Source organism: Fonsecaea multimorphosa (assembly GCF_000836435.1).
Source record: "Fonsecaea multimorphosa CBS 102226 unplaced genomic scaffold supercont1.7, whole genome shotgun sequence".
Lineage (NCBI taxonomy): Eukaryota > Fungi > Ascomycota > Eurotiomycetes > Chaetothyriales > Herpotrichiellaceae > Fonsecaea > Fonsecaea multimorphosa.
The window spans coordinates 1,145,296-1,172,699 of record NW_015971641.1 but is presented as its reverse complement, the minus strand read 5'-3'; the positions used below and the strand labels follow the sequence as shown (position 1 = coordinate 1,172,699).

The window sequence follows — 27,404 nt, the reverse complement described above, 5'->3', positions numbered from 1 at the left end:
TCGTTGGATAATGAAAGCTTTGAGATGTTGAAATTTATACGGGCACCGGATTCTTGTCGCAAAGATAAAGCATCCACCTTTGTCATCTTGCCCATTGCACCTCACATGCTCTCCGTTGTGCTGGCTTCATCTCCCTCGAACTCAGAGCATCACCGCTTTCCTATATACCACCTCTAGACAATTCCCCAAGTCAGCGAAATTTGCCGGTTGATACGAATACGACATCTGCGGTTTATGACGTTGACAGAAGCTCTAGATGGAGGCTGGGGGCCTTAAGCTGCGCTCTGGAAGCAAGTGCCACCCAAAGAGCACTGGGAGCACCACGGGCTCGGGCCTTGAGAGCCTATCAGTGCCCATCTCTTCCCCCATGGGCCTGGTGCGTGCAGGGAGTCGGCTCGTCGGTAACCTCTTTGGGGAACGTGCGGGCACCTAGGAGAATGGAGGGGGGAGGCGCAGTTGGCACTGGCTGGGCCTCATCCAGGGTTTCTTTTGGTGTCTGCCTGCGGCAACGACAGCAACGCACTTCGCAATCACCCCCATCCACATCCAGGACTGGTCCTAGGAGATACGGATGATACTACCAAGGTAATTCGGATATGAGACCCATGGCTTTCTGACTGTTCCTTTTGGTTTCTTCTCTACAAGCAAACCACTCCTTCCCTCAGAAGTCCCATCTCGAGGCTCAATGCGCTGAGTCTGCAACCCCGCTTCTTGCACACATAAGCACTCAGGATTTTCTGCAATGACTATCCGCAAACAGTACCCTGCTCGCAACTACGAGACTTTCCATGACGACGCTGATGACAGCGTCACACAGTCTCCCACCTCCTACCGGCGAGGAGGGGACGATGACAAGACCCGATCCGCTGCGGCGGAGGCTCAACGACTTGGGTCTCAAGGCTCATGGGCTGACAATTTCGCAGGCGGCACTCCCGCCACCAACCAAACACCAGCAGCTTCAACCGTCGACGGCGACGAAGTGAGGGATCTCAGATATCAGCACTTCTCGTCGGAGGGAGATCCGTCGGATCCTCCTCCAGTCTACACTCCCTCCGCCAGCACTCAGGTTGGGTCTCTATCGCCTGCAGCAGCACCGGCGTCTCCCGTGGCTGCAAGATCGAACCTCTCTCCAGCAGTACCAGAGCCAGTAAGCGCTCCTGCCGCAGCGTCCTCTTCTTCCAACCCACAATCCCTCCCATGTACATTCCCAGACAATGATGAAGAGGGGGTTCCATCATCCTCGCCCGAGTCTGCTCGGCATAACCGTCATTCTCGACATCACCACCACCATGATCACCACGAGCACGAAGAAGATGCAGACTCAGATGGCCTTCCCGTTTTCCTGCAACAGCACTCGCGGCGGAATCGGCTATGGTTCCGGCGCGGTTCTAGAGGAGGGCGAGGCTGCCGCGGACGCCGGCAGGCTATACGACAGGGCGACCGTCACAAACATCGAGCCCGCCGATTCAAGCGGATATGCTTTATCTTCCTGGCCCTTATTGCCTGCCTGTGGCTTCTGATCCCGGGCTTATGTCGATCGCTGAAGAATGTACACGGACCTTTTCCTTCTAGTCATTTTTCTGCGACGTCAAGTTTCCGTCAAGTTGCTAATATGTTTCTCTGCACAGGATGGACGGTACCAGCTCCCGAACCTTGGTCCACGCCCCTCGCAAGCACCCTGGCCTCCGCCAGAACGTGAACATCGTGAGCACGAGACATCCCGCTCTATCAGCGGCACCTATCAACTCTACGATCTGCTCGATCTTTCGACCACAGCTGGCAGTATCACGGTTAACGTCGAGGTTCAGCCTGGAGAGAAACCAGCAGTCCTTCGTCTTTCAACGTTTTCAGGCAGTGTCAACGTCAAAATGATTTCTGGAGGCGGGCTTTTCTCGAAGCCCACCGTTTCGGACGCCGCGAGATCAAGGACATTGGTGACGGAGATCTCTACGAAGGCCGGTAGCGTCTCTGGCAGCGTGGTGCACGGCAACGGCGGATCAACTTCCATCTCCACATTGTCCGGGTCCATCTCAGTGAGCATATTTGCTGTTGGCGTCGCCGAGACGGATCCGGAATCGACCATCTCTACGACCTCCATCTCAGGTAGCCAACACATCAAGGTTGTCCCGGCCTTGGGTTCGACCGAGGCGATCCGGGCCATCGAAGCTAGCCACACTATACGTGGGAGTGGAAGTATGAACATTGCGTATCCCCTTGAATGGGAGGGTATGGTTCATCTTTCGACCCACGGACACGGGAGCATTGCGGCTAGCGGAACTGGACTGGTGGTCCGGAGAGAGAGTAGTCGTGAATTGAAGGGGTATAGAGGCGCGACGCAGGGGAGGAAAGTCGAAATTTTGGAGATTGGCAGTGGAAGTGTGAAGTTTTCGTGCTGAGCGCGAAATAAGCAGGCTCCAACTGCTTGATGCTGGTTGTCGCGTGCTTCTCAGCTGAAAATGGGAAGCGCTGAAAGCCGGATACTCCCTCTCAGGGAGGGAGTCTATATTGTTGCTAAGAGGAAGGTCTGCGGGTGGCAAGGCGGTGATATATCCCACAACTCAAAACCTGCGACTGCGACGTGATGTCTCCATTCTGCTCTGCTCTAGGTGGGTGGGATATTGATATATGTGATGGAAATCCATCTGCAGCGGAAGGGAGCCTCCGATGAGGTCCCACGGGGGCCTTGTAGAACTGCACTGGAAACGATATGGCCCTACAAAGGTGGCGTTTAAATTGTCGTATACCGAGGGTAGATAATGCGATCTGAAAAGAATCTATTGACAATGATGAATGGAAAGAAGGGATAAAGCAGAAAATAGATGTTCGAAAGATATAAGTAAATAGGTATGCCGCTCCTTGAGAATTTCGTCTATGATGGATGGATCATAGATGGTATATTATATCCTGGACACACACTTTTATTTATCCAGTTATTATTATTAAGATAAGTTTCTTAGCTTTACATCGCCCTGTCTCTTTGTATCTCTCTCTCCCCCTTGTATCTTCCCTGTTTCTCCATATACTAGCCTCGCCCGCACACGTACACACTCGTCTCTAATTGCTTCCCTACTCCGTGCTAGCCTCCCCCCTTTGCATCCTCTCTTATGTCCCTCTCGCCTCTCAGATGGTAATCATCTAATCCAAGAACCCCTTCCCCCTCATCTCTCTCTCCGTCCAGTCCCACAGCTTCCCTGCCAGCGTTCCCTCGGGGTCCTGGGCCAATTTACTGGGTTGTTTCCGCTCGCCGACGGGGATGAAGTAGTGTCCCGACATGTCACGCGAGACTTCTGGGGCGGCGGCGACGGCCCATAAAGAGTTGTAGCTCCCTTGCTCGGGCGTGATGTACACCCCCATGCAGCGCAGGAGGGGCACGAGTGTGTGTCCGCCCCATGCGTGGGTGTTGAGTTGTGTGTTGATGTTGCCTGGGTGCAGGGAGATGGCCCATATGTGTGGGGGAGGGGGATTGGCTTCTTCGCCGCTTGAGGACGGCTTGTTGTTGTTGTTGTTGTACCGCGCATGCAGGGCGTTGGCGTGCAGGATGTTGGCCAGTTTGCTCTGCGCGTAGCGGCGGAATGTGAATGCGTCCTTGAGAGAAGTGTCCTCGAAGCGAATGCCTTCCTTGGACGTCGCGGCGTGGCCCATGGACGAGACGTTGACCACGCGGACGACTCCCTCGGGCGATACCCGGGCCGTCGACTCTAGTAAGGGCAGTAAGTGGTGTGTCAGCAGCCAGTGCGCCACGTAGTTGGTCTGCCACTGCGACTCGTACCCGTCTTCGCTGAGAAGGTACGGCGTGGCCATAATCCCTGCCGAGTTGACCAGCCCGTGCAGCTGCGTGCATTCTGAGAGGATGCGTTTCGCGCCTGCTACCACAGTGCGTAAGGACATCAGGTCCATCACCACCAGGTGGATCCGCTTCTCGACGTCGTCGACGTCGACTTCAGGGTGTTTCTCTTTGATGGCGGCTGTGATTGAAGAGATCGCCGACGTCCCCTTTTCCGCTGATCGTGAGGTCATGTACACGGTCGCCCCGTGCAGCGCGAGATGGTGCACCGTCCAGTATCCGATTCCAGTGTTGCCGCCTGTCACCACATAGGTGCGTCCTTTCAGCGACGGTAGCGAGGCTGGCGTCCAGTTGAGACGTGGGGACATGTTTTGAGACCCTAGGGAGGTTGCTTAACCCGAAAGGGAGAATTGGTGTTTTGTGATGAGTTTTGTCAACGTAGTCTAATCAATGCTGGTCGATTCTGCTGGTGCTTCTGCCGCTTGTAGTGGTGATGGCGATGATGATCCATCCTTCTGAGAATGCTGGCACCGGTTGATCTTATACTTGGTTCCATCATTCCTAAATTCATTCGCCCTCGAGCGAAATTACCTCCTAGACCTGTGATTCTTCGCAATCCTGCCGTCCTCCGTGACGTATGCGGATGAAGTTATTAGATGAAACGAGGTTGACAGATATCGCTCAGTGTCCGTGTCTGTATTTGAACAATGGCGGGGACCGTGGGGAGAAGTTGTTCCGATCCGTCGGCCGTTGCGATTGGGTTTGAGGAGAATCCGAGGATCCACTTGTCAGCAGCTTGCATGGGGTGGATCTGGTCAGCCAATCATATTCTGTGCTCGCGCTCCGAAGTGCTGACATAACCCACATGATGCCCCCGGCCAAGGTCACCGTCGCTTGTCCCTTGCAGCCTGGGGCATCTCTCTACATGTCAGCAAGATGCAGTTAAAACAAAGGGTCCCTCCACTTTCAACCCATCAGCATCGTCTTCACATCACTCCAACGGGTGTGTAAAGTTAAGAGAGCAAGAGCAAAGAAGAGAGACCATGCCTCTTCCACTAGGTCTCCGTGCTGAACTGAAATTGCATCCGGACGTGCAGTCATTAGACGAAGAATGGTCTGGGGTCACAGACCCTGTCACTCGTCGGAAGCTTCAGAACCGCTTGAACCAACGAGCAGCGAGTAAGTTTGGGTCTTGATTCGTTCCCGAAACCCCGATCGTGTACTTTCTGGCCTCCCCCATGCAGACGGCTGACCTGTCGAATAGGACGACGCAAGGCTGCGCAGAAGAAGGTGGGGGAGGACGCCTCGTCGGATCCTAGCCCTTCTCGAGCTGCAGGGCTCAAAGATGTGCCCCTGGTAGAGCGGGCCGATCTTAAAGACCTGATAGCGTTGAGGAGCCAGAGGATCAGCCGCACCGACTGGCACACTGCCCTCAGGGCGTCCGACCCATCGGGTCAGTCGCCCTTTGTGTCCATTCGGAGCAAGATGTCTTGTCAGCGATGGTATGAGGTGCTTCTGGAAAACCGACTGGCCACCGTCAAGGAACTGGTTGAGAAGATGATGACGGAACGCGACAACGCTTGGATGTATCCGCTGCCTTCCGATCACCTGATCTCCCTGATCTATTACAACGTGTACCGAGCCCTCATCTCAAACACCCATATGCTGGGCCTTGATTTGAATTTGATGTACACCGACGACTACCCCTCCCCGTTCCTACCTCTGTCACAAAGCGCCACCTCGAATATACGGCACCTGCCACCTTCACTGCAGCCGACCGAATTACAGAAGACCATGGCACACCATCCGATGTGGGACCTCTTTCCCGATGCCGAAATCAGAGACAACATCCTCCGATACGGGGAAGACAACATTGATGACCTGCAGTTATGTCTCGACATGGTCGGGGATGGCAGCTACACAGGCCTGGAGGGCCTCGACACTCAACAGACGAACGGATTGATTGTGTGGGGAGAACCCTGGGACTCGACAGGATGGGAAGTAACGGAATTTTTTGCGCGGAAATGGCCTTTCCTGCTGAGAGGCGCATTCAACGCTCAGAAATCCACGAACAAATGGCGGGCGAGTCGTGGAGAGGATCCTCTGGATTTTGACAGGATCCTGGAGATTGAGTGAAGATGCATGTCCTGCTCAAAAGCGTGATTGTCACTGTGGGACAGCAAGAAAGCCATCACGACTTCTCAATAACAGCCCTTGAATCGATCGTCGAGGTGGTCGATGAGAGTGCTGCTCCACCGGTTGTCTGCGGCAAACCACCTATACAGAGGAGATTTGTCTTCAACCTAGCTGCTGCCCTCACCCTGCAGTCAGGGGGCACCACTCAGTGCTCGATGCACGACACCCACCGACGGGGCAGCGACGACACATTTTGAAATCACTGCTCCTGTCGTCGGACATCAGGGTGTCCAATGCTGCATCGAGGATGGCTCCGCTTGAGTAATCGCACACGACTGCTTCGATGTACGAATGGTGTCTGTTTTTCTCGGCCGTATGTAGAAACGCATCGGTCGAGGATGTGTCTTGGAAGAAGCCCACGGTCTGGTGATTAGTTACCTCGTGTTTTGTCATGGGATAGGTAACGTGTGAATGAACAGTGGCTATGACGCTAGTATGCATATTGACAGCCTTCGCAGATGGCGTTCAGTCAAGAAATCTATAGCGTGTACGAAGGTAAAGTGAAGCTTCGTGTTTGCGGGCGCAGTTGCCTCGGTCTGACGCGTTAGCGAGCGCGGCGATAAATTCCTACTTCGAGAAGTACCTACTTACGCTACTACTACTCTACCTCCTCTTCAACATACCTATGAATCGTCACTATGAGACTCATGGCGGCTTTGTACGCTTCACTCAGTCACCCATGTTGTGGCCAGAAGCAACAATGATGCTTCTGCCTGCATAACCATGGCCAAATACCAACTGCCAATTCCTCGCAAAATGCCGTCCAGGCAGATTCGCACAATCCCACGAAAACTGGGTTTAGTAAACACGTCGAGGGGAGCCGCAGAATGCGCTAAAGATCTTTCCACGACTAATCAATCAGGAACCGCTCTGCAGCTCTTAAGACATCGAGGTTGCCTCCCTTAATGAGACAGGTAGGACTTGTTTTCTTCATCTTGTGTACGCGCTCAGTATATCTCATCGGGTGTTACGTCCTGCAAAATGTCTTCTCACCACCACGCATCTTACGTTGCTGTGATTGGGGGCACCGGAGCCCAAGGTATTCCGGTTATTCGAGGTCTGGTCAAGGACAAAAAGTACAAGTGTCGGGTCATGACGCGCGATGTCAATTCTGCAAGGGCTAAAGAACTCGTTGGGATGGGAAATGTTGAGTTAATGGAGGGCACTTTCGCCAGCGAGGAGGATCTTCGCAATCTGTTTCGCGGCTGTGACGGAGCCTTTGTCAACATTGACGGTTTCAACTGTGGCGAGAAGACAGAGATCTATTGGGCCATCAGATCGTACGAGCTGGCTCTCGAGGAGGGCATCAGATTCTATGTCTATGGGAATCTCGATTACGTGTACAAAAAGAGCGGTTACGATCCCAAATTTCGGACGGGCCACTATGACGGCAAAGGCAGGGTTGGAGAATGGATTCTTACCCAGAACCAGACCAACAGCCACCGCATGGGCGTCGCGGTCTTTACCACTGGACCCTACATCGAAATGAGCATCGCCAAACTCACCATATTCACGCCCAAGGTCGAGAACGGTATTGTGACGTGGCGTTGCCCGGTTGGAGACGGAGCTGTGGTTCACGTGTCCTTGGATGATTGCGAGCACTATGCTCGCTGGCTGTTCGACCACCCAGAGAGGTCAAACGGCATGGACCTCGAAGTTGCAATCGATCACATCCACTATGCCGACCTCGCAAAGGCATTTGAAACGGTCACAGGCCACCCAGCGAGATATATTGACACGGACCTGGACACCTATTGGGCGACTGGACCTGTGGCGGGAGCTGCCAACACCGGATCAGGGTATAACTCGGACCCCAACGACCCTGCTTTCATGACCTTCAAACAGAACTTCACAGGGTTCTTCAATATGTGGAAGTATTCTGGGCGCAACGAAGGGGTCATTCGTCGAGATTATAAGCTGTTGGATGAGATCCACCCCACCAGGATCAGGTCTGCAGAAGAGTTCTTTCGAAAGGAAGACGCTCGGGGGAGGAAACTGGGACTAGGCAGTCTTTGGGATCGGGTGCAGGAGAAGAACCTCAAGCCGGTGCTTAAGATTGGTGAAGACAGGCGAAGGGGCAGATTGTAGTCGACGGTAATCATATTTCTACTGTCAAGAAAGGGAACAGAGGCTCTCCACACAGGGTATAAGTATATACATACCCAGGTATGTATGCGTCAGCTTATGCAGTGTCGATAGTAGCCGATGGCGCCGATGCCAATAATACACACCTTGGGTCCATATAGGCCCTGTCCGGCTAAGGGTGAATGCCCACTGTATTATGCACTCTATAATCCTGCGATGACAATCTTGGGACGGAAAATAGGAAATGCCCGCTGTGGTTTGTAGAGGGCAAACGAAGGCCCCCCTCGCCCCTAGGCACGGCCCCAGAGCTTTAGGGTGGGGAAGGGCGCCGCAACAGCTGTGGCTAAGGGAGGCGCAGCTAGCAAGGATGACGCCTCCAGGGCCTCAATTGGTACCAATGGTCAGCTTAAGCTTCACATAATAACGGGGCACCGGGTCGATCGTATCGGGTTTGAGTTGGTGACGCCCGTTTCCTGGAAGTTGCGCGTGGCGGGAAGCACAGAAGAGGCTTTAACGGAAAGCAGGGCATTCGTCACATCATTCCAAACAGAACGGTGCAAGACTCGCCCAGCCTGATCTCCTTTCTCTTTGCCAGAGCAGCCGATCCGAGTCTTCAGAGCTGCCGTATGTCGTCCCTCGTTTCCTCGTCTGTATCTACTCCCGCCGTCCACCGATTGTATTGAACCCTGCTAGACTTTCAGGCTGTCAGACATGGCCGCCGCAGTCGAGCCAAATGCGCCTGTCAATGGCGCCCCTCCACCTGCGACACCCAAACCCTCGCGAGAAAATGAGCCGCCTCTGCCTCCAGTCCCCGCAGGACAGGGCGCAGGAGAAGAGCTGGATTCAGCGTCCAGAGAGCGAGTGCAACATGTTCTCTCTTCAGATGTAAGCACGAGCTCGAGCGTCCGTTGTGGCCCTCTGTTGACCAACCTCTCAGATCGGCATGGGCACATTGCTGCAACGACTGAAGCAAAGCATTGGCTCCACCAAAGTACCATCATCCTTACCCTCCTACCTGCACGGCTTGCTGATATCGTGAATAGGACTTTGCGGCGTTCCTGAAAGAAAGATCGGTTCTAGAAGAGAAACATGCGCAGGGCCTGAAGAGACTAAGCAAGAGCACGCACGAGTCCATAGGAAGACCTGATAGCAGACAAGGGACCTTTGCTCAAAACTTCAAGGAGATGACCAACATTCACGAGCGAATGGCAGAGCATGCCCTCCAATATGTCGCGACGCTGTACGGAATGTCGGAGGAGCTGTACGAGCTGGCGACCAATTCTGAAAGGGCGCGGAAACACTGGAAGCAGACAGGCTTGAACGCTGAAAAACGGGTGCAAGACGCAGAGTCTGCTATGGAGAAGGCCAAATTGCGATACAACTCGCTGGCAGAACAATACGACCGCGCCAGGACCGGGGAACGACAGCCTGGCAAGTTTGGCTTGAAAAGGTCCGCTGCCCAGCTGGAAGAAGAGCTACGACACAAAGTTGAAGCGGCCGATGCTGATTATTCCGCCAAAGTCGAGGCTGCCCAGAGTCAGCGAAATGAGTTACTGAGCACTTTGAGACCGCAAACCGTGCATGCACTCTCGGAACTCATCAGGGAGACTGATGCCGGTTTGACTCTGCATGTACAGAAATTCGCCGATCTCAGTGAGAAGCTGCTCGTGGGGTTTGGACTATGTATTGCGCCTATCAAGGGCCCGTCGCCGATCCCTGGTCAAGGTACTCAGAGTCTGCGTCAACTGGCCTCGGACGTCAATAACGAGAAAGACTTGGCCGACTTTGTCCTTGGGTTCAGCAACAAAGCCCCAACACGACCGAACGAGATCAAGTACGAAAAGCATCCGTCGCTCTCGCCAAAACAACAGCAGCCTGGATTCACAGATCCGTATTACAATCAAGATCCCTATGCTCCAACTCACGGGAGGCAAGTTTCGGGAGTCACTCCTTACCCAGGCGAGGAGTATTATGATGATGGTTCTCAGTCTCAGTATCCGCAGGGGAACCAGGGTCCTGGGCAGATGCCTCAACAACAAGCGCAGCCGCCGCAGCAGCAGATGGGTGCGCCCCAGGGTACTCAAGGCCCTGTTCAACGGCCCCCAGGGCCTGCACAACCCACCCAGAGTAATCCCGGCGCTGGGCCTCAAATCGCCGCAGCCGCCGCAGGTCAGGCTCCCGGGGCAATGCCCGGTCACGTCCGGAACGTATCTCAAGGTCAGCCGTCTCCTGGTCAGCAACCTATGAACCAACAGCAGCAAGCCCCAGCAATTCAGCAAAACGGTCAACCAAGCCAAATGGGCCCGCAAAGTCAAGGTGCACCGCCTCAGCAAGGCATGGGACGAGGACAGCCACCACAGGGAATGGGACGAGGATCACCCCCGCAAGGCACAGGTCGTGGGCAAGCACCACCGGGCGCCATGGGCCGAGGACAACCGCCTCAAGGCACACCTGGCCCAGGTCAACCACCACAAGGTGGCATGGGAAGAGGCCAGGCGCCGCCAAATGGCGCTGGCCGGGGTCAGCCACCACAAGGCGCCGTGGGACGCGGGCAACCTCCTCCTAATGGAATGGGACGAGGAGCACCACCAGGAGGAGTTGGCCGCGGTCAACCACCACAAGGAGGCATGGGTCGAGGACAGCCACCGCAAAATGGTCCTCCTCAGGGAGCTGGCCGTGGAACGGCCGGACCAGGACCAAACGGACCTCAGAATGGCGCACCTCGCCCAGGCCCTGTTGGTGGCGTAAATACACTTCCTTCAAGACTCCAAGCAGGTCCGAGACCAGGTCCTCCGATCCGGCCAGTTTTTGGAGTAGCCTTGGACGAGCTATTCCAACGAGAAGGAGCTGCTGTACCGACGATTGTCATACAGTGCACCAAAGCCGTCGAGCTATTCGGGTTGGAGGTCGAAGGCATCTACAGAACTTCTGGATCTACGAACTTCATTATGGAGCTACGACAGCAATTCGATCACGGTAAGACCATTGATCAGTAGTGTCGAAGTATAAGCTGACCGATGTTAGACGCCAATGCAGTCGACCTTCGCAACTCGGCGGCTTTCCATGATGATATCGCTGCCGTGACCACACTCCTCAAGCATTTTCTTCGCGACCTCCCAGATCCGTTGCTCACCGCAGCACAGTACCGAGATTTTATTCAAGCCGCTAAAATAGAAGACGACATTATACGCAGAGACTCGGTCCATGCCCTGGTCAATGCTCTGCCCGATCCTAATTATGCGACTCTCCGAGTACTGGCAATTCATCTGCACAAAGTTGCCCAGCACAGTGCCAGGAATAAGATGACCAACAGCAATCTAGCAATTGTGTTCGCTCCGACATTGATGGGCCAGCAAGGCGGCGTGAATGGGAATGTAGCAGGAGGGGCTGATATAGCCGACGCCGGATGGCAGGCGAAAGTCGTGGAGACGATACTCAACAATACCTTCCAGATCTTTGATGACGACTAGGCCGCATACTTCAACGGGCGGCAATCCACATGGACTTGTGGTAATCCCAAGCGTCGGCTCATAATCATTTCTGCAGAAGTCGATGGTATCGGATCCATGTGGACGGTCTGCAAGTTGATCTGAGCAAGATTGACTCTTCGAAGTGAGTGATGAGATGGTGCTTGGGAGTGCGCTCTCTGTGGGCGTCCAGGGCTGCACCTTGCTCACTCATGACACACTGCATGGGTACAAACCCACTGTCCTCCCGCAGTGGAATTCTTCCAACAAACTTGACTGCAAGAAGAAACTCGATCGACGCTTGCTGGCAGCCTCTTCAGCTGTGGCAATTCATTCAACGCTGGCATCGAAATTGACATTTTCTTGAGACCGTCGACACTGATTTCGAGACCTATCGTCTTCCACCAATTCCGTCCGCTCGAGGACATTTTGAGGCCAAAGCTCACGCTTTTGGCTTCATGGTGGATTATGGCAACCACTCCTTCGCAACCCCAGAGTCGATGGAAATACAACGAACAAATATCCTCCCTGGACGACACCATCCTCCAACCCTGGCAGAGTCAGAAGGGGCGATTGTTGATGGTTTCGGTGGCAGGTTAGGACCGCCCGTCGGACTTACACGATAGAGCGAATAATGAAGTGGGCGGGAAGATCAAATGTTTTGGTCGAGCACAACAAGTGTAACCACAGAAGTGATCTGAGCACAGGCGAAATGACCATAGGTGGGTTTTAGTCACAATGGATTTCACGGCGAGGATGTGAAGGAAGGTATGATGTATGAAATGTCTTTGGGGCCATAAACACAGATAATCTATAATATTGTTCTTCAGCTTCCAGCAACAGCGTCTTGCCATCCACGGATCACTGCAACGTGGTTAGAGACCTGGCCCAAGTCCGTACCGAGTTACGCATACCCTCAACCGCAGACACAGACTTGTCCAAATACCTAGGTACCTAGGTATTAATGCCGATGTGACGGGCTAGTCCATGAGAAGAGCGATGACGACGAACGATGGCAGTGTTGCCTTTTGGAAGAAGGGCACGCACGCGGTTCTGGTTTTCATCGTGTTCCTCAGAGCAGCTCTTCCATGATCGTGCTGATCAACTCCTCGGTGCCTTTGAGACACGAGACCAAACGCCAGCACTTTTACGTTAGACTGACCACCTTCGGTTGGATCGGGGCTCCAGCGGATTCAAAGGCTGGAGAACGCTCAGGGAACACTTAGGAAGCAGCAGGTGAGCCGAGGAGGGTGGGTAAAAGCGGCGAGGGGCCTTCACAGATGAACAATCAAGGATAACTTTGTCGATCGATGTTACCTACCACGCCTACTTAATACCCAGGTACCTAGTAGGCACCTAGGTTCCAAGTTTGTGGATTCGGACACTTACCCTCCCCTCGCATCCTCCCACAACAATGCAATCGGTATCATGGACAGACTTCCGGAACTCGGACTGGATCACGAGCGACCATTTGTTGCGACAGAGGTCCTCGAAACCGTGAATTTCCAAGGCCTGACGCCTCCACCTCAACCGGCCTACCCTCCGTCACTGGCTGATTGGGAAGATTATAAGCCTATAATTCAACAGCTATATGTCCAAGAAGGGCGAAGTCTCTCCGAGGTCCAGAGGACTCTCTGTCAGAAATACCATTTCAAGGCCTCGTAGGAATCCAACGTCGCCGTCTGCTTGTTCTCTTGCTGACCTCGTTTAGGTGCCGGTCCTACAAGAACAAGCTCCGATCGTGGGGGATCCGCAAATATTATCGGGCGGGCACTCCCCAGTCGAATCCGCTGGGCATTCTGTTTGATCCCGACACTGCTCTGATTTCTACGTTCAGTAGCGACTTCTCCGCAAGATCGATCAAGACCGAGGATGATGGTCGCTCTATCACAGACTCACGGTCGCGGACGGGCAGTCTGTCACTTGAGCGTTCCTCACTGCCGGTCGAATTTGATCATGAAAGTCCGGGACAGCAACCAGGCAGGCAGCAGGAGCTGATCAAGCGACTCCCCGATGTTCCAAACCCCGTACCCAGCTTCTTTATCAAAGACGAGATCAACGACACAGTCGAGTCGATCGTTATGGCCACGGATGCCTTTACAAGGTGTTTCGTAGACGTCCCGGCTTCGCTTATTACCATAGACACACCCATCACGACAATTAGACCATTCCGGCGACGGAAAAACTACATCTGGAACCGTTTTCAGCACGGTCTAAACCTGCTGGAGCAAGGGGAGGTCCAGAAGGCCTTTGCCGACTTTCAACAGGGTTGTGCTATGGCCGAGGAGTATCTGCTTTGCCCTTCTAAACACACTCTGGTGAGTCTGTTGCTGGTCATGGGGAACCGCCGCTGGGAACACCATCTGCAGGCATGGCAGTCCGTCCTGCGGTTCATCTCCGCCATGTCCGCGAAAGCGCTGGGGAATCGACACCCTTTGACACATATCGTGGGCAAGATAGAGGATTGGAACTTGATGCGCGGCGTTGCGCAGCTTTCTCTGGCTGTCATGTTGGACCTGAAGCTACAGGACCTAGGCCCGACGCACCCGGACGTCCTTCTTCTGCGGCAAAGCCATTCGATCGAGCTGATGCGCCAGGGAGAGTTTGAGCGGAGTGAGTCCCTGATCCAAGAATCCTGCCGCGTGAGTCGCCACGTCTACGGGCCGTCCAGCCTGGCGACGCGCAATTGTCTGCGCCGGCTGGGCAATTTATATTTCGAGCAGCAGCGCTGGGATGACGCCGAGAGCGTATTTGAGAACATCCTTGCGCTGGACTCCGAGTCGAATTCCCACCGTGGCCCGGCCGACCAAAGCAGTATCTTCACGTGCCAGAACCTGTCGCTTGTCAACTGCCGCAGGGGCGATTTGGCCAAAAGCAACTACTGGGCTCAGCAGGAACTGGACCTGGCCCTCAAGATCTACGGGTCCGACGACGAGTACTATAACGACTGTGTGAGGAGGATGGCTGCGCGGCTTGACGGCGAGCCCCCAGAGAAGTGGTTTTCGTGGCTCGAGCTCAGTTGAATGAAATAAGTGGACATCACATCGCCAATTTGATCGCAGGTGCCGGCCTTCGAGCCACCTCAGATTACCCAAAGGGAGAAGGTTACAAATATTCTCAGGTTACAGTCAATCTGAAGGACTGCTCGAGGTATCGAAAGACAGAATAATCAGTTCATCCCATGCGGCGAACAACCTTCCAATTGCAACGGATTCGGTCGACTTCTCCTGGCCATCTCTTTCCGCCAATCAGTGGCTCTAGAGACCCTCAGACCAATTTGAAACCACCCGGGACATTATTCTGAAAGACACCCTGCGGATCATACGCTCGACTTGCACGGGTCAGTCTCGCGAAATTCTGCGGGCCAAAACTCCGCAAGGGACTCTGACTCGGATCCGCGTAGTTGAGGTACCGGAATCGGTGCAGCATACCCTGGCCCGCGGCGAGAGCGTCAATCTGTGCACCGACAGACCGCGCGGTCTGCTCCACGACGCTGTTGGAAGACCTGTTCGGCCACAGCGCGGAGATGAGGAGAATATATGCGTTCCCGTCGGCGGGCGACGTCCCGAGAGAGTTTCCTCCCTTGGCTGAAGCATAAGAGGATATGATTGTCGGGAGTGGCTCGAAGGCGATGCTCCATACCACGCCGCCGGGGACGGTGAAGTTGTAGAAGCTGGTGTTGAGGGTATCAAAGGTCTGCGACATGAGCGAGGTGGAGGCGGCGTACGTGCCTGTCCAGAAGAGCCAGTTCCTATATTTTGGCCTGTTAGCGTTGAGCCCGAAAGCCTTCTGTGTGGATTGTAAGAAAAGGGGAAGCGGTTTACAAAGGTGGCGTTGGGGTCTCGTTCGCGAACGCGGACAGATTTGTCACTCTCGTCGTGTTGGACAGGCTGGGAATGGCTTTCAGTCCGCGAAAAGCCGGCGGGTCAGGGTTTGGCGCCGTGTACACCGCCGAGTTACTCAGCGTCCACGCCTTGCTCGTGGCGTTGAACAAAAGACCCGTGACGAGGGAGATGTAGGGGTCGAAGGGCGAGGCGGTCGTCAAGTTGGTGAAGGCGTCAAAGACGCTGTCTCGCTCGGCAACCGCGTGGCTCAGGGTCGTGACCGAAATGTCGCCCTGCGGGATGGTTGCTAGGTCGAACCTCGTGACGACGCCGAAATTGTTGCCGCCTCCTTTCAGCGCGCGAAACAGGAGCGGATGAGATGTGGCATTGACGTCGACAAGAGCCCCCGAAGCCAGCACGACCTGGAAGTTGACCACGTTGTCGCATGCCCAGCCCACGCGGGCCGTGAAGTGAGATATCCCCCCGCCCAGCGTCAGGCCGCCCACGCCCACAGCGCCGTTCCGCCCACCCGCGACGGTGAGGTTGAACGGGTCGAGGTAGGAGTAGACGGAGAGCCAGGAGGATCCCGCGCCCACGGACACCACACTACGGTCGGCATTGAGGGACACGCTAGCGAGGCTAGTCATGTCGAGCGTAACACCGCCGTCAATGTTGGCGAAGCCCGCGGCGGGGGCGTGTGTTTGGCCTCGGATGGCGAATGGGCAATCATTCTCAGACAGGATCGACACGGCCGTCGAGACGGATTGCGCCCACAGAGGGCTGACGATGCATGCTGGCACCAGCGAGGACTCTTGCATCGACCAGTACGAAGACTGGGCCGCTGTGTAGACCGTGTCATTGGAGAAGGAGACCTGAGATGCGCCCAGGGCGGATGAGAGCTGGGTGCACTATTTTCTTTGATCATTGATTTGATATGATGTGTTTGTGTAAAACGGACGCAACTGGAGGAGATTGTAACACGCATGGGAATGTGGTCATCAAGAGGAGGACGGGAGCAGGGGGGACATACGCACGAGGCTGCCATCGAGGGTTGGAGCGCCATTTCACTCACTCTCTCTCTGCCTATCTAACACCAACGTCGCGCAGGGTGATCGCGAACCGAAGCTAGCTGACCAGGACTCGTGGGCTATGAAAAAACCGCCAGGCAGGCAGGCAAGCGGTGGGCGGGCACCTCGGACTCCTCTCTCTTCCCATATATATTTTCTATTCCGTTTCTGGATCATTCTTGACACCGTGCTCTCAACTCTACGAATTCACCACGTAATGCATCCTTCTGCAAAAACTCTCCTCACCATAAAACTCACGGCGACAGTGGACTGATCGGTCGGGTTTGGTAGATATGTCGGCAATGATCCACCGATTTGCCTTGTTGCGGCACAAAGGGGCAAGCCTTGCATCGCCAAGTGCCGAGTATGGCAGTAGGAATTACCAGGTGATTATGACGTACCCCGTGGGATGGGGCGGGATGAGATGTCCATCTCGAAGATAGGTACCTAGGTAGGTATCCAAGGCACCTCCCTGGCCACAGATACCTTGTTACCTTCATCCTCGAGCCCAGACCCCCTTCAGAAAGGAACACATCTGTATGGTCCGATCGCCAAGCCACACAATCCCCAACACTCACATACTAGTAGTATATTATCGTATTTTCGACTCGTTTTCTCGCCACCACCTCTCTCCCTATCAAAAAAAAACAAAAAAACAAAAAAGAAAGACACTCCGCGTGGGACTCGAACACACAGCTAACGGTCCATATGTTAGCATCCTCCAGCGCGTTTGAGGAAGGGAATTAATGACATACCCTCCAGATTTCAAGCAATAGAAGTCTGGCGCGCTACCATTGCGCCAGCGGAGCAATGAGTGACAGAGAGATATAATATTTTTCAACCGTGTGAAAACGGATGAATTTTCACCATTTTTGGTCATCACAAAATATGACTTGCAAATTTTTTGGTGTGTAGGGTGCGGCAAAGTATCCACTTTTTTATATGGCGCAGCGCCATTAGACTATTTACCCAGGTATTCTTGCTTGAACGGCCTAAGTACCTCGTACTCGGGTACATATCCGAGCTCCGTCAATTCTGTCCCTCTCACCACCACCGTTTCAACACTCACTATGGGCGGGCAGCGCGAGATTGGAAAGGGGCAAAACCCATCGTTGTGCTGGCTTCGCGGGCCACTATTGTGCGACGACAAAAATTGTAGATTTTTCAAATATGGTCTTGGAATCACCGCGCAATTTGCGGGAAGCAACTGCCTGTGACCATGCGCAAGAGCGGGATAAGTAATTCCTTGACGGATTCTGCGCAATCTCATTTACAGTGTCTAGGTAAGCCAAGTATCTGCCCTTGCTCTCATTACCAAGTAAACAATGTCCATGGCCTTGGATTGTCGCTGTATTTAATGGAGGTCCAAATACTGAACGGAAAGATATAGGTATACTTTGAGAACTCTAATTCATGGTTACTCATAAGTGATAAATCCTGCGCCCTGCCCCCTCCGTCAAATGTTCTGACGTTTTAAACAGTCGGAACCAATTTCACACTCCCCAATTCGACCGCCGTTCCTGCGCTACACGTGTTGGTGAAGTCGTATCCAGCCTGAACAATGTTGAGGTGCCCACCGCACAGCCAGAAGTCACCGGGGGATTCTCCGAAGTCGCAAGAGAGGTTGTCGTCACCATCGAGACTGCAAATAAGCTGCGTGCCTCCTTGGGAAGCTGCGTAATCTGCGGTCGAGACAAGTATGAACGATGTAGCTCCCACGCTGGTAGAGTAGAAGGCAAGGTCGCCGGCGGCCGCACCCGTCACGTCGCTTATGTATCCGGTTGAAGAGTCGAGGGCAAAGGTGTCTCCGGGGGTGGATTCAAAGTCGATAAAGTAGGCCTGGGAATTCAATGCCGTTGTGTAGCCGTTGACGTTGAGGTTCGTCGGGTCGTTTTGGTACGTTATTAATAGACTGCCTGTATAGGTAGGAGCCTAAAGAATCAGGTTACTATAAGACTTGCACGGAAATCTATTATGCTTCTTACTGCGGATGTAGTCGTGGTAGTGATTGTCGTTGTAGTCGTGGTCGTGGTCGTAGCCGTGGTTGTGGTTGTGGTTGTGGTTGTAGTCGAAGATGTAGTCGTGGTTGAAGGCGTGGTTGTTGTAGTGGTTGTTGTAGTTGTAGGTGAAGGTGTAGTCGTTGTTATGGTCGATGGTGTTGACGTGGTTGAAAGCGTAATCGGAACCGTAGTCGTCGTAGAGGTCGAAGAAGAAGAAGAAGAAGAACCGAGAGGTGAAGAGGACGAAGTGGTCCAAGTGATCGAGGAGGTACTAGAGGGGGCAGCAGTTTTACTCCATGACCAATTCGACGAAGAACTCCGATGAGTGGTCTTTGCGGAGGTAGTCGATTTCGAGTGCCATTTTGCCGTTGTAGGGAAGCTCTTACTCAAGGTATGAGCGACCGGAGTTGAGCTGATGCCTTTCCAATCTTCCCACCCTGAAGCTGCAGCTGTGTCGATGCCTTTCACCGGTGTAGTGGTCTCGCAGGGACACACATAGTGAGTATTAGTGTATGTGACAGTGACGTGGTGAGTCTCATCGGACGGGGCAGCTCGAACAGAGACAAACAAAGCAGTAATGATTGCAAAGATGAACGAGTGGACGAAAGGCATCTCGAGAGAACCTTTCCAAAACGAACGTGCGAATAAAGGAATGCAGGTGAGCGAGTTGAACGTAAGGAGTGGAAGGTCAAAGGCATTCAGAAGAAGAGGACGAACCTGTACTCGGTACTTACGGTCTCTGGTGCAGTTGGCATTACATGACTATGGAGCCTGAAGAAACCCAGATCTCGCACCGCCTGTGTCTGAGTTCGATCGTCGTCGCACATGAAGCGAATAGCAATGCCTCGCCAAGGGAGACTATTGGCGCGTGGAGAGAGCGCTTGGTCGGGAACACTCTCGGGCAGTGTCGTTAGATTTCATGAAATCTATTATTGGTTCAAAGAAATCAAGTATCGTAGGTGAAAAGTCAATTCATATTGAGCTGGCAGAATCGCCGAATGTCACAATTGCATCTCCTGATTATGGTAAAGGAAACTCCACAAGAGAAAAGGCCCATTGTGAACCTTGTAACGAAGCACGCCTTGGCATTGGCTTCGGGCAAATAGGCGTTGGAAGTAAGATTACAATCCATGTCGAAGCTTCGGCGCGTCTGTACCGACTACAAGCGGAAACCCGCCCTACTTTTGTTATTAAAACTTAAACACTGCTCTCATCTTCCAGTCTATAGCAAAAATCATCATCTCGAATGAAATGCACCATCGTCGTTCGAAAACAGTCTCTTCTACCCTATGCTTATGCTTCGAAGAGTATCAGGCTGTGGGGCAAGGTGTGCGCCCTCCTCAACGACTGACCGCCTAAGCCATGCACGTTGGATGGTAGGAACGTGGACAATAACGAGAGTCTAATGCCCGCACGAACATAACAAGCTATGGCTTGCTCCGACGGATTCATAGCCACAATGAATTAGGTGATGTGCGTGCCCTACTACTGGAGTTGTTCGGCATAACGGTCTCAGCCGCAACCCTGTGCAAGCCACTCTGGCAAGCAAGGGACATTGTCGATGACTAAGATGTATCAGGGACTGAACGCGAGCATTTGGGGTTTGAAGATGCGTCCCATATTTCACGCCTTCTTCTGCTTTCTCTTAAAGGCCGCTCGGCCCGGTCACCGATATGGACATTGCAGGGACTTCGGGGTCAGTGAGAAGAAAGATCAATCCAATATCCACCTCTGCTTCGACGCCCTCTCCTTTTCCTTGCCGCCAACGCTCTCCTTTTTCCACGCTATGTCAATGTCCAATGACCTCTCCTGGCCTTGCTTCTTCAGGTAGGTCACCTCGCCGGCGACGGTGTCTCCAGCGCCGAACTCGACGACGGGGTTCTTGATCAAGAAAATCCCTTGCTGCCAATGCGTCGCTTCGGAATGAGGGCCGGTCGAGAAGGAGACCACGCCTTTCTCCTTGGCCTCGGCGGCCGTCATTCCGGCAGGAACACCCTGCGAGCGTGACGTGTTGAAGAAGATGTCGAACCAGATGACGAAGCCCTCCAGCAGCTTGAACCCGTCCTTCCACGTCGTCCTGAAGGGTTTGGTGAAGGTCAAGTCGTCCACCTTGGTCTGGTGCAGGTCAAGTTCTAGAAATGCAACGCTCTCGCCGGCCAGTTCCTTCTCGTCTGCCAGGCGTACCAGGGCTTCTTCGTGCGCCTTCTCGAGCATGGCGGTCATGTCGAAGCCGTACACGTCGCGCCAGAAGTCGATGTGCGAGGCCTTCAAGTCCGAGTCTGCAAGTGGAGCGATTCGCAGTGTCGCGTGTGAAGGTACCATCAAGCCATCCGCAGCGAGATACTTGTCTCTCGCATAGATCACCGAGTCGAGCATAGACTCATACAGGAGACAATAGCCCATCCACTCGCTTACGATAACGTCTACCTTGGGCACTGGAAGAGTGACCTCTTCAATCTTGCCCCTGACGCATTTCACAACTTCCTGCAGGCCGTTGCTGAACACATTCTCGCGAGCCTTGTCAATGATGCCCGAGTTGTCCACTGCAATGACGAGCCTGGCGCCGGCCTTCGCACAGAACATGGACAATATGCCCGTACCGCAGCCAACGTCTAGGACAACTTTATCCTTGAAGAGATGCTTGTGGTCGTAGATGAAGTCGCGGTAGGCGTCGGTCCGCACGCGATCCTTGATCATCGATTCGTGGATCGCGTTGTACGAGTAGGACTGGAAATAATCCTTGTCGAACTGTTCGGCGTGGCTGTTTCCTCGATTTCCGGCATGCGCGGTGCTCGATTCCTGTTGAGGACCCGTCTGCTCGAAGCGATCCAGCATGGCGTTCTGCACTTGCTCTCGATAGGCGGAGAATTGACTCTGCAGAGTCTCGAGTTCTTCTCGGAGTTGTTCGACTTCGGAGAGCGAAGCCGTGTTGACACCTTCTTCGAAGACATCGTCTAGACTGTACAACAGCGCATCATCCTCCAAGACAGGCTTGAGATACTTTTCGTCATCGAACAGAGTCTTGGAAGAGACGTTGGGCTGCAAATTGCCAGCCTTGACCTCCGATCGGATGTAGTTGACCAGCCGGACCAGATCTAGGTAATCAAGAGCTAAACAGAGGGGCGGGAGTCAGCACAATCCTGTTCTGTGTTGAATCTGCGCGATATTCACCGAAGTCTTGCCTTAATTTCCAGATATCCAAGCCATGCGTGTCTCGGCAGTGAGCCAGCATACTCTGCGCGTCGGGAAACGTGCTCTCATCGAGCAAAGACACGATAGTCATAGGCTCTTCGTCTTGCTCCATGTCTTCCCAGCCTTCATCGTTGGTTGTATCGAGAGGATCCGACTCAGAGGACGTGTCGCTTACGCCGTCCATCTGAGGCTCTGTCGAGGTGGCCATGGCTGTCTAGGAATCAGAAAGTTGCTACACTAACGTGATCTCATAGAGCAAAACCTCCAATTGTCTTATTCTTAAGACAGTTTTACATGTAAGATTGGGGCTTGACTAAAGTGAAGAATCGAAAGACACGAGAAGCGAAGGCGAATTGAGTGAAATTTCAAATGACGCCAAGCCTAGCGAGATATTTGTGTGTCATTTGAAGGTGGCGGTTGTCCACCAAGGCACTTCACCCTGTATCCCACGAGCCGACAGCTCTGTCTCATACTCTGCGCATCTTCCACAGCTTTTCCTTGGTGGCCATCTGTATCTAAGCTCAGCTAGACCTGCCAAAACATCGCGACGGCTAAGATATAGTGCTTCGGATCCAGTTTTCCACTTCGGCCTTGAAGTCAGGCTCGTAAAGCCACTGCAAGTCAAAGTCCTTCTGCACGACCTCACCCGCGAGTTCGGTGGGTCGTGTGCCCTTGGGCATCCTCCTCAGGTCGATCTGCTTGTTCAGCTCCAAGATCTTGTTGACCCTGCCTTGACGGTAGCCCTGCCAGAACGTCAAAGCGTCCTCGAAATTGACACCCTGGTCCTTGACCGCTGCCAGGAGAAGGGAGAACATGTACACGTCCTCAAACGCCTGGTTGATGCCCTGACCGGCACTGGGTGGGATGGCATGGGCGGCATCCCCGAGGATCACGACCCGGCGCTTCTGGGAAGCCCACCTGTCCAAATGCGGGATGACATAGAAGGGCCACACGTTGATTTTGTCGTGTGGGATCTTTGCCGTGGCAGTCACAGCAACCTCGCCAAATGCTTCGGCGTCTTCCTGGAGGAACTTGACCAGGCCTTCCTTATCCGCAAGAAACTTGTCCCATCCTGCTCGGTCCAGCTCGTCGATGCGTTTCTGTTTCCCGAAGAACATTTCCGACGCGTCAGGTTTCTGAGGCGCGATGACGAACGCACCCTTTCCCTCAGCCGTGATGGTCAAAGGTTGGTCAATCTTTCCGTAGGGGTAGGTCACTTGGCTCGCCGGGACTGCCGAGGTGATACCCGCCATGCCAATGAACTTTGGTTCCACGTCTGGATAGAGGTATTTGCGGACAGATGAGTGGATCCCGTCGGCACCCACGAGGAAGGACGCAGTGGACTGTGCGCCGTCACTCGACTCCCAGACGATGTGATCCTCAGTCTCCTCGACAACACGAGTGTACTTGCGACCAAACACCACCGGTATACCCAGCGACTTGATCTTGGAGAGGATGACATCGATGAGCTCGTAGCGGTAGCACCGGTTTGCCTGGTACCCATATTTCTCCTTGCCGCCAAACTCGTAGGTCTCGATGAGTTCACCGTCGACTTTGACCACCTTGAGCAGCTCAAAGTTGTAACCCCGTCCACGGACCTCATGGTACAAGTCCAAGGCATCCAAGACTTTCAGGGCATTGGGAGACAGCATGACTGCGCCACCGATGTTGAGAGGCGCCGGTCTGGACTCGTATATCGTGGCCTTGATGCCTTGCTTATGCAGCGCCAGGGCCAGAGTGAGGCCAGCGAGGCCAGCGCCGATGATAGCAACTTCAGGGGCCGACATGTTTGGATACGTTGGAGGAGATTGACGTCAAATACCTGATTGTTTGACAACTGAGGCGTTACGTTCTTGGGAGAAACTATTTCAATGGATAGTAAGAAAGAGAAATTCCGTCCTGTCGAAGGTTTAAGGTATATATAACGCTTTTGAGGGGGCTCGATGTAACAATCCTCTCCGTTCAGGCCCTCCAAGCCCAGCGTCCGAAAAACGAAACATGCTTTGCGGCACCGAACAAGGGATGCGTACGCCTGATGGTTTTTTTCTTCTCCTTCAATGGACCGAGTAGCTCTGCAGCGAGGATGCATACCTGGCCTGGGGTTGTTAACTCGCCTCGGTGCTAAAAGTGATCAACCGTCTCCGCTCGCTCATAGGTAGTCCTTAACCAACCCGGGAATAAGTGATCCACGACACATGCATGCATGCATGGCCTGGGCTGGGTGGCCTGCGTGCTCGTTTCTTTGTCATCAAACCAGTATCAAGCCGAGGACGAGGGTCTCAAGGGAGCAGAACACGCAGAGCAATGCGACGAGGATCTGCCTATTTCCGCAGTTGCTTGTTCGTCGCGCATGAGCGAGTCCGAAGCAACGCGCCCGACAAGCTGTGGAATGCAAATGTGAAAACGTCGAGAAAATCCCTGCAACCGGTGCACATACCTAGCCCGGGGAGTATGCGGGCGTTGGCGCCAAAGCATATCGTACACCTTGCGCGTTATGGCAAGAGATTGACGGGGCTCAACGGAGATGGCGGCGGGTGCATTTGGGGCTGCAGACCAACGGCACAGGACGCACGGAATTTGCCTGGGCGCCAGATACCGCTACCTAGGTAGATGGAGGTGCTTTGCGGGGCAGTCGGGCACTCAAGGCCTCAGTCTCGAATCAAGTACGTTGAGATGACGGCCATGGCACACGTCCTCGCAAGGCTGTCGGTCCTGCTCGTACCTAGAAGAGTTTCTCGGTCCGTTCGGCAGGGGCGCTCGCCATGGCAAAGACAAAACAAAGTTGGGTGTTCTAGTACTTGGTATAGCTAGCAAAAACTAACGGGCGTAAAGCCGAGACCGAACACGACTGCTTAAGCTTCCGCCCTCGGCCGAGCCTGGACATACAGACATACACGCACATCTAAACGCACGAGAGGTTTATTATATCCGCGCTCCTCCCCCGGTGCTGGAACACCCTGCTTATACAGCAGGCGTAACGAGCGAGGCGAAGCGGAGTGCGAAGGACAAGACTTCTGTTGAAAGTTCTGCTTGTCTTGAGGAGACTTGGTATTCGGAGATCTCTATACCGAACTACACTCAACTGGACCGGGTCGAAGCTAACCAACTCAACCTAATAACACAGTAAGGGAGTATGAGTGACCCCGTACGAGGTACATCACATCACATCGCATCCAGTTGGGTCATTGATGGTCTAGATCACTTGGGTCGGTCGGCCGGCTTTGCTTCGACTGCAAACCCGCCTTCTAACCTCTCCCAGAATCCAAACCACCCACCTATCCCATCTCGCTGACCGGGCCGTGGATCTGCATCTTCAGCACCTTGAACAAATCGTGTCTGGCCCACCAGCTGCGCAGGCGCTTGCCGAATATGTACACAGGGATGGCCAGGAGGGAGAGGAAGATCGAGGTCCCGCCGAAGACGTACATGATCTGCTCGGGTCCGTTGGCCGCGACCCAGTTGTTGGCGTAGTTGGAGAGGCCGTAGAACATGAAGTTCTGCCAGTGATATGATATGTCAGCACGGGACACCAGGTATAAAATCGATGCTTGCAGCAAAGGCATGACCAAATCGCACGATATGGATCGAGTGCTACAGATTCCCTTAAGGGAACAGCACAAAAGTGAATGGGGAAAAAGACGGAAGGAATGTAGCAGCAACGCACCTTGAAAAGCATGTTCATGACAAAGATCTCGTTGCTCTGATCCCGGAACGAGTCCAGGCCGTACGACAGCGTCGCGAAGATGCCGATCAACACGCCAACCATCATGACGCCTTGCAGGAACGCGCACAGTCCGGCTGAAGCGCCCACGGCGAGAGTATACCCGAACAGGAACATTCCGACGCCACACGCGACACCGGCAGGCGCCATGAACACCAGACGGAACTCGGGCTCGCTAAATTTTTTCAAGTTTCGTCAGTCCTGTTTTGATTCTTGTGGACAACGCAGACTCAAGTTGGAGAGAAGGTCGTTTCACTTACTAGACGCCCTTGTTCTTCCGACCCAGGTATTTGATGACATGGTCACTCGTGACGCCCGTGATGATCGACCCGATCAATCCGCCGATAAAAGGACCAAAGCCAACGTATCCAATTTGCGACGCATTGAACTTCCACGGAGGGCCGGAGAAGATGCCCGACAAGATAATGGCGGATCCGACATACCTGGCGTACTGTTAGACGCGCACCATCTCAATGTGGTCACCACAAACTTACCAGCTGTTGAGCACGCCAGACGCAATGACTGCATAACAGGCCGCCGGGTTGAGAAGAGTCAAGAAAGGTCCAAAGAGGAATTTCAGGATGTTTTCGTGCGAGTAGACGCCCGTCCAGACGGCCAGCTCTTGCACAAAGGTCTTCTTCCGGGGCACATCCGTGCGTTCGCCCTGTCCCGGCTCACCCACCATCTCCTTGTGTGTGGCCTCGATCACAGCCAAATCCTGCAGCTTCTCATCCACTGCAGTATCAGTGTTGTAGCGCGTATCACGGATGTACGTCGTCTCGGGGCAGAAGAGGAACATGAGCACAAATTGCACCACCAGGAAGATCTGGAACATGTGGAACAGCCACAGCCAGCCCAGTTTTTGAAAGACCTGGCCGCAGATGACGGATGCCAGGCTGGAGGCCGAGTTGAGGATGAAGTTGATGATGGAGATTCGCAGACCGCGCTGGTGCACAAAGTACATGTCGCCGACAGTTGCCACAATGAGGGATTCAAAGGCCGATGTCGAAAACCCTTGGACGATGCGGGCGGCTAGGAGGTATTTGTAGGATATTTTAGACTCGCCGATGGCGGTCCCAACAATATCGAAGAGCGTAGAGACAAGGAAGACTGGTCTTTTGCCGTATTTGCGACTGAAAGCAGAAACTGGACGAGACGCGCAGCGCGTTAGTCGATATCATCACTTAACCAAACAAAGGAGGAACACATACCGAATGGTCCAATGCATCCCGCAGCCAAAAGGTTGTATCCAGAGACCAAGACAACGGTGGTGATGTTCGTGTTCAGCTGCTGAGCCATTTCGAAGTACGACGCATTGAGGAAAGGTCCCTAACACACAAGTTTAGAAACCATTGCTTCACCGCCAGATAGCCCGCGGGTCCGCGCTTACATTGGTACCGGCATTAAGCATCGAGCCGAAGCAAAGGATGGCGATGATGACTTCCTTTTTCCACAGTGGCCAGTTCAAGGGACTACCACATAAACCAATTAGCCTGCACCCTTGATCCAAATAACCATGGACGAATGTTTTCCTGGCGACAGGGGATGCGAAGGAAGGGCCTCTCCCAAAGTTCAAGACGCAAACTTACTCGTTGGGGTCTTCGCTGGGTTGAGGCGACAGCACGATATGAGCATCACTGCCTTTTCCATGCTTAAGCCCCGAGGTGATGGCTTCCGAGTGGGCGGCTTCGTCGTTCAGCAAGACCGTCCCAGGAACGTGGTCCAGCTTCCTGTCTGCTGGCTGTCAGTTCGCTGCCGACCAAGGGGAGCGGAGTGTTGCTTGCCTTCTAGAACTCCAAGACCCATTTTTGCAGGGCTCTCACAGCTAAAGGAGGTCGAACCACTATGGATTGATTGTGTTCTGGATTAGATCCGAGTTCTGCCCGTTCGAGGACCCAGTAATAGCTGGTTCGTTAAGGAAGGGAAGAAAAAGAGAGTCGAGAAGACTGGTGATGTAGTGGCCTGACAGGTCTACTTATCCACAAAAGCCCCAGCGTCGACCCCTCCCTTGACGAGATCTGCTCGTTTGGCACGAGTTATCCGACCTGGTGCATGAAGAGAGGGAGGG

At 53.8% G+C, this 27,404-nt stretch overlaps 11 protein-coding genes and 1 non-coding gene across 12 annotated transcripts; 5 read left to right on the top strand and 7 right to left on the bottom strand.

Annotated features, from left to right (window-relative positions):
- Window positions 1–742: 742 nt before the first annotated feature.
- Z520_04660 (uncharacterized protein) lies at window positions 743–2,396 on the top strand (the record flags this gene model as incomplete). Its single annotated transcript, XM_016775164.1, has 2 exons — window positions 743–1,549; window positions 1,629–2,396. 2 exons carry the CDS (start codon window positions 743–745, stop codon window positions 2,394–2,396), a joined length of 1,575 nt encoding a protein of 524 aa, XP_016634144.1.
- A 739-nt stretch (window positions 2,397–3,135) lies between these two features.
- On the bottom strand, window positions 3,136–4,152 carry Z520_04659 (uncharacterized protein; the record flags this gene model as incomplete). The annotated part of the gene is made up of 1 exon (XM_016775163.1): window positions 3,136–4,152. The coding sequence occupies one exon, from the start codon at window positions 4,150–4,152 to the stop codon at window positions 3,136–3,138; it is 1,017 nt and encodes a 338-aa protein (XP_016634143.1).
- Window positions 4,153–4,827: 675 nt separating this feature from the next.
- Window positions 4,828–5,920, top strand: Z520_04658 (uncharacterized protein; the record flags this gene model as incomplete). Its single annotated transcript, XM_016775162.1, has 2 exons — window positions 4,828–4,963; window positions 5,049–5,920. 2 exons carry the CDS (start codon window positions 4,828–4,830, stop codon window positions 5,918–5,920), a joined length of 1,008 nt encoding a protein of 335 aa, XP_016634142.1.
- Window positions 5,921–6,961: 1,041 nt separating this feature from the next.
- On the top strand, window positions 6,962–8,068 carry Z520_04657 (uncharacterized protein; the record flags this gene model as incomplete). The annotated part of the gene is made up of 1 exon (XM_016775161.1): window positions 6,962–8,068. The coding sequence occupies one exon, from the start codon at window positions 6,962–6,964 to the stop codon at window positions 8,066–8,068; it is 1,107 nt and encodes a 368-aa protein (XP_016634141.1).
- A 708-nt stretch (window positions 8,069–8,776) lies between these two features.
- Z520_04656 (uncharacterized protein) lies at window positions 8,777–11,535 on the top strand (the record flags this gene model as incomplete). Its single annotated transcript, XM_016775160.1, has 4 exons — window positions 8,777–8,950; window positions 9,003–9,056; window positions 9,109–11,041; window positions 11,090–11,535. The coding sequence occupies 4 exons, from the start codon at window positions 8,777–8,779 to the stop codon at window positions 11,533–11,535; spliced, it is 2,607 nt and encodes an 868-aa protein (XP_016634140.1).
- A 1,425-nt stretch (window positions 11,536–12,960) lies between these two features.
- Z520_04655 (uncharacterized protein) lies at window positions 12,961–14,555 on the top strand (the record flags this gene model as incomplete). The annotated part of the gene is made up of 2 exons (XM_016775159.1): window positions 12,961–13,193; window positions 13,244–14,555. The coding sequence occupies 2 exons, from the start codon at window positions 12,961–12,963 to the stop codon at window positions 14,553–14,555; spliced, it is 1,545 nt and encodes a 514-aa protein (XP_016634139.1).
- Window positions 14,556–14,799: 244 nt separating this feature from the next.
- On the bottom strand, window positions 14,800–16,174 carry Z520_04654 (uncharacterized protein; the record flags this gene model as incomplete). Its single annotated transcript, XM_016775158.1, has 2 exons — window positions 14,800–15,283; window positions 15,357–16,174. 2 exons carry the CDS (start codon window positions 16,172–16,174, stop codon window positions 14,800–14,802), a joined length of 1,302 nt encoding a protein of 433 aa, XP_016634138.1.
- Window positions 16,175–17,092: 918 nt separating this feature from the next.
- On the bottom strand, window positions 17,093–17,232 carry Z520_04653. The gene has a single exon. It is a non-coding gene; the product is annotated as a tRNA-Arg (tRNA).
- A 664-nt stretch (window positions 17,233–17,896) lies between these two features.
- Window positions 17,897–19,250, bottom strand: Z520_04652 (uncharacterized protein; the record flags this gene model as incomplete). Its single annotated transcript, XM_016775157.1, has 3 exons — window positions 17,897–18,339; window positions 18,409–18,694; window positions 19,158–19,250. 3 exons carry the CDS (start codon window positions 19,248–19,250, stop codon window positions 17,897–17,899), a joined length of 822 nt encoding a protein of 273 aa, XP_016634137.1.
- An 886-nt stretch (window positions 19,251–20,136) lies between these two features.
- Z520_04651 (uncharacterized protein) lies at window positions 20,137–21,823 on the bottom strand (the record flags this gene model as incomplete). Its single annotated transcript, XM_016775156.1, has 2 exons — window positions 20,137–21,533; window positions 21,595–21,823. 2 exons carry the CDS (start codon window positions 21,821–21,823, stop codon window positions 20,137–20,139), a joined length of 1,626 nt encoding a protein of 541 aa, XP_016634136.1.
- A 343-nt stretch (window positions 21,824–22,166) lies between these two features.
- Window positions 22,167–23,402, bottom strand: Z520_04650 (uncharacterized protein; the record flags this gene model as incomplete). Its single annotated transcript, XM_016775155.1, has 1 exon — window positions 22,167–23,402. The coding sequence occupies one exon, from the start codon at window positions 23,400–23,402 to the stop codon at window positions 22,167–22,169; it is 1,236 nt and encodes a 411-aa protein (XP_016634135.1).
- Window positions 23,403–24,890: 1,488 nt separating this feature from the next.
- Z520_04649 (uncharacterized protein) lies at window positions 24,891–27,142 on the bottom strand (the record flags this gene model as incomplete). Its single annotated transcript, XM_016775154.1, has 8 exons — window positions 24,891–25,112; window positions 25,280–25,511; window positions 25,597–25,779; window positions 25,831–26,482; window positions 26,548–26,665; window positions 26,727–26,808; window positions 26,926–27,070; window positions 27,097–27,142. 8 exons carry the CDS (start codon window positions 27,140–27,142, stop codon window positions 24,891–24,893), a joined length of 1,680 nt encoding a protein of 559 aa, XP_016634134.1.
- Window positions 27,143–27,404: the final 262 nt, after the last annotated feature.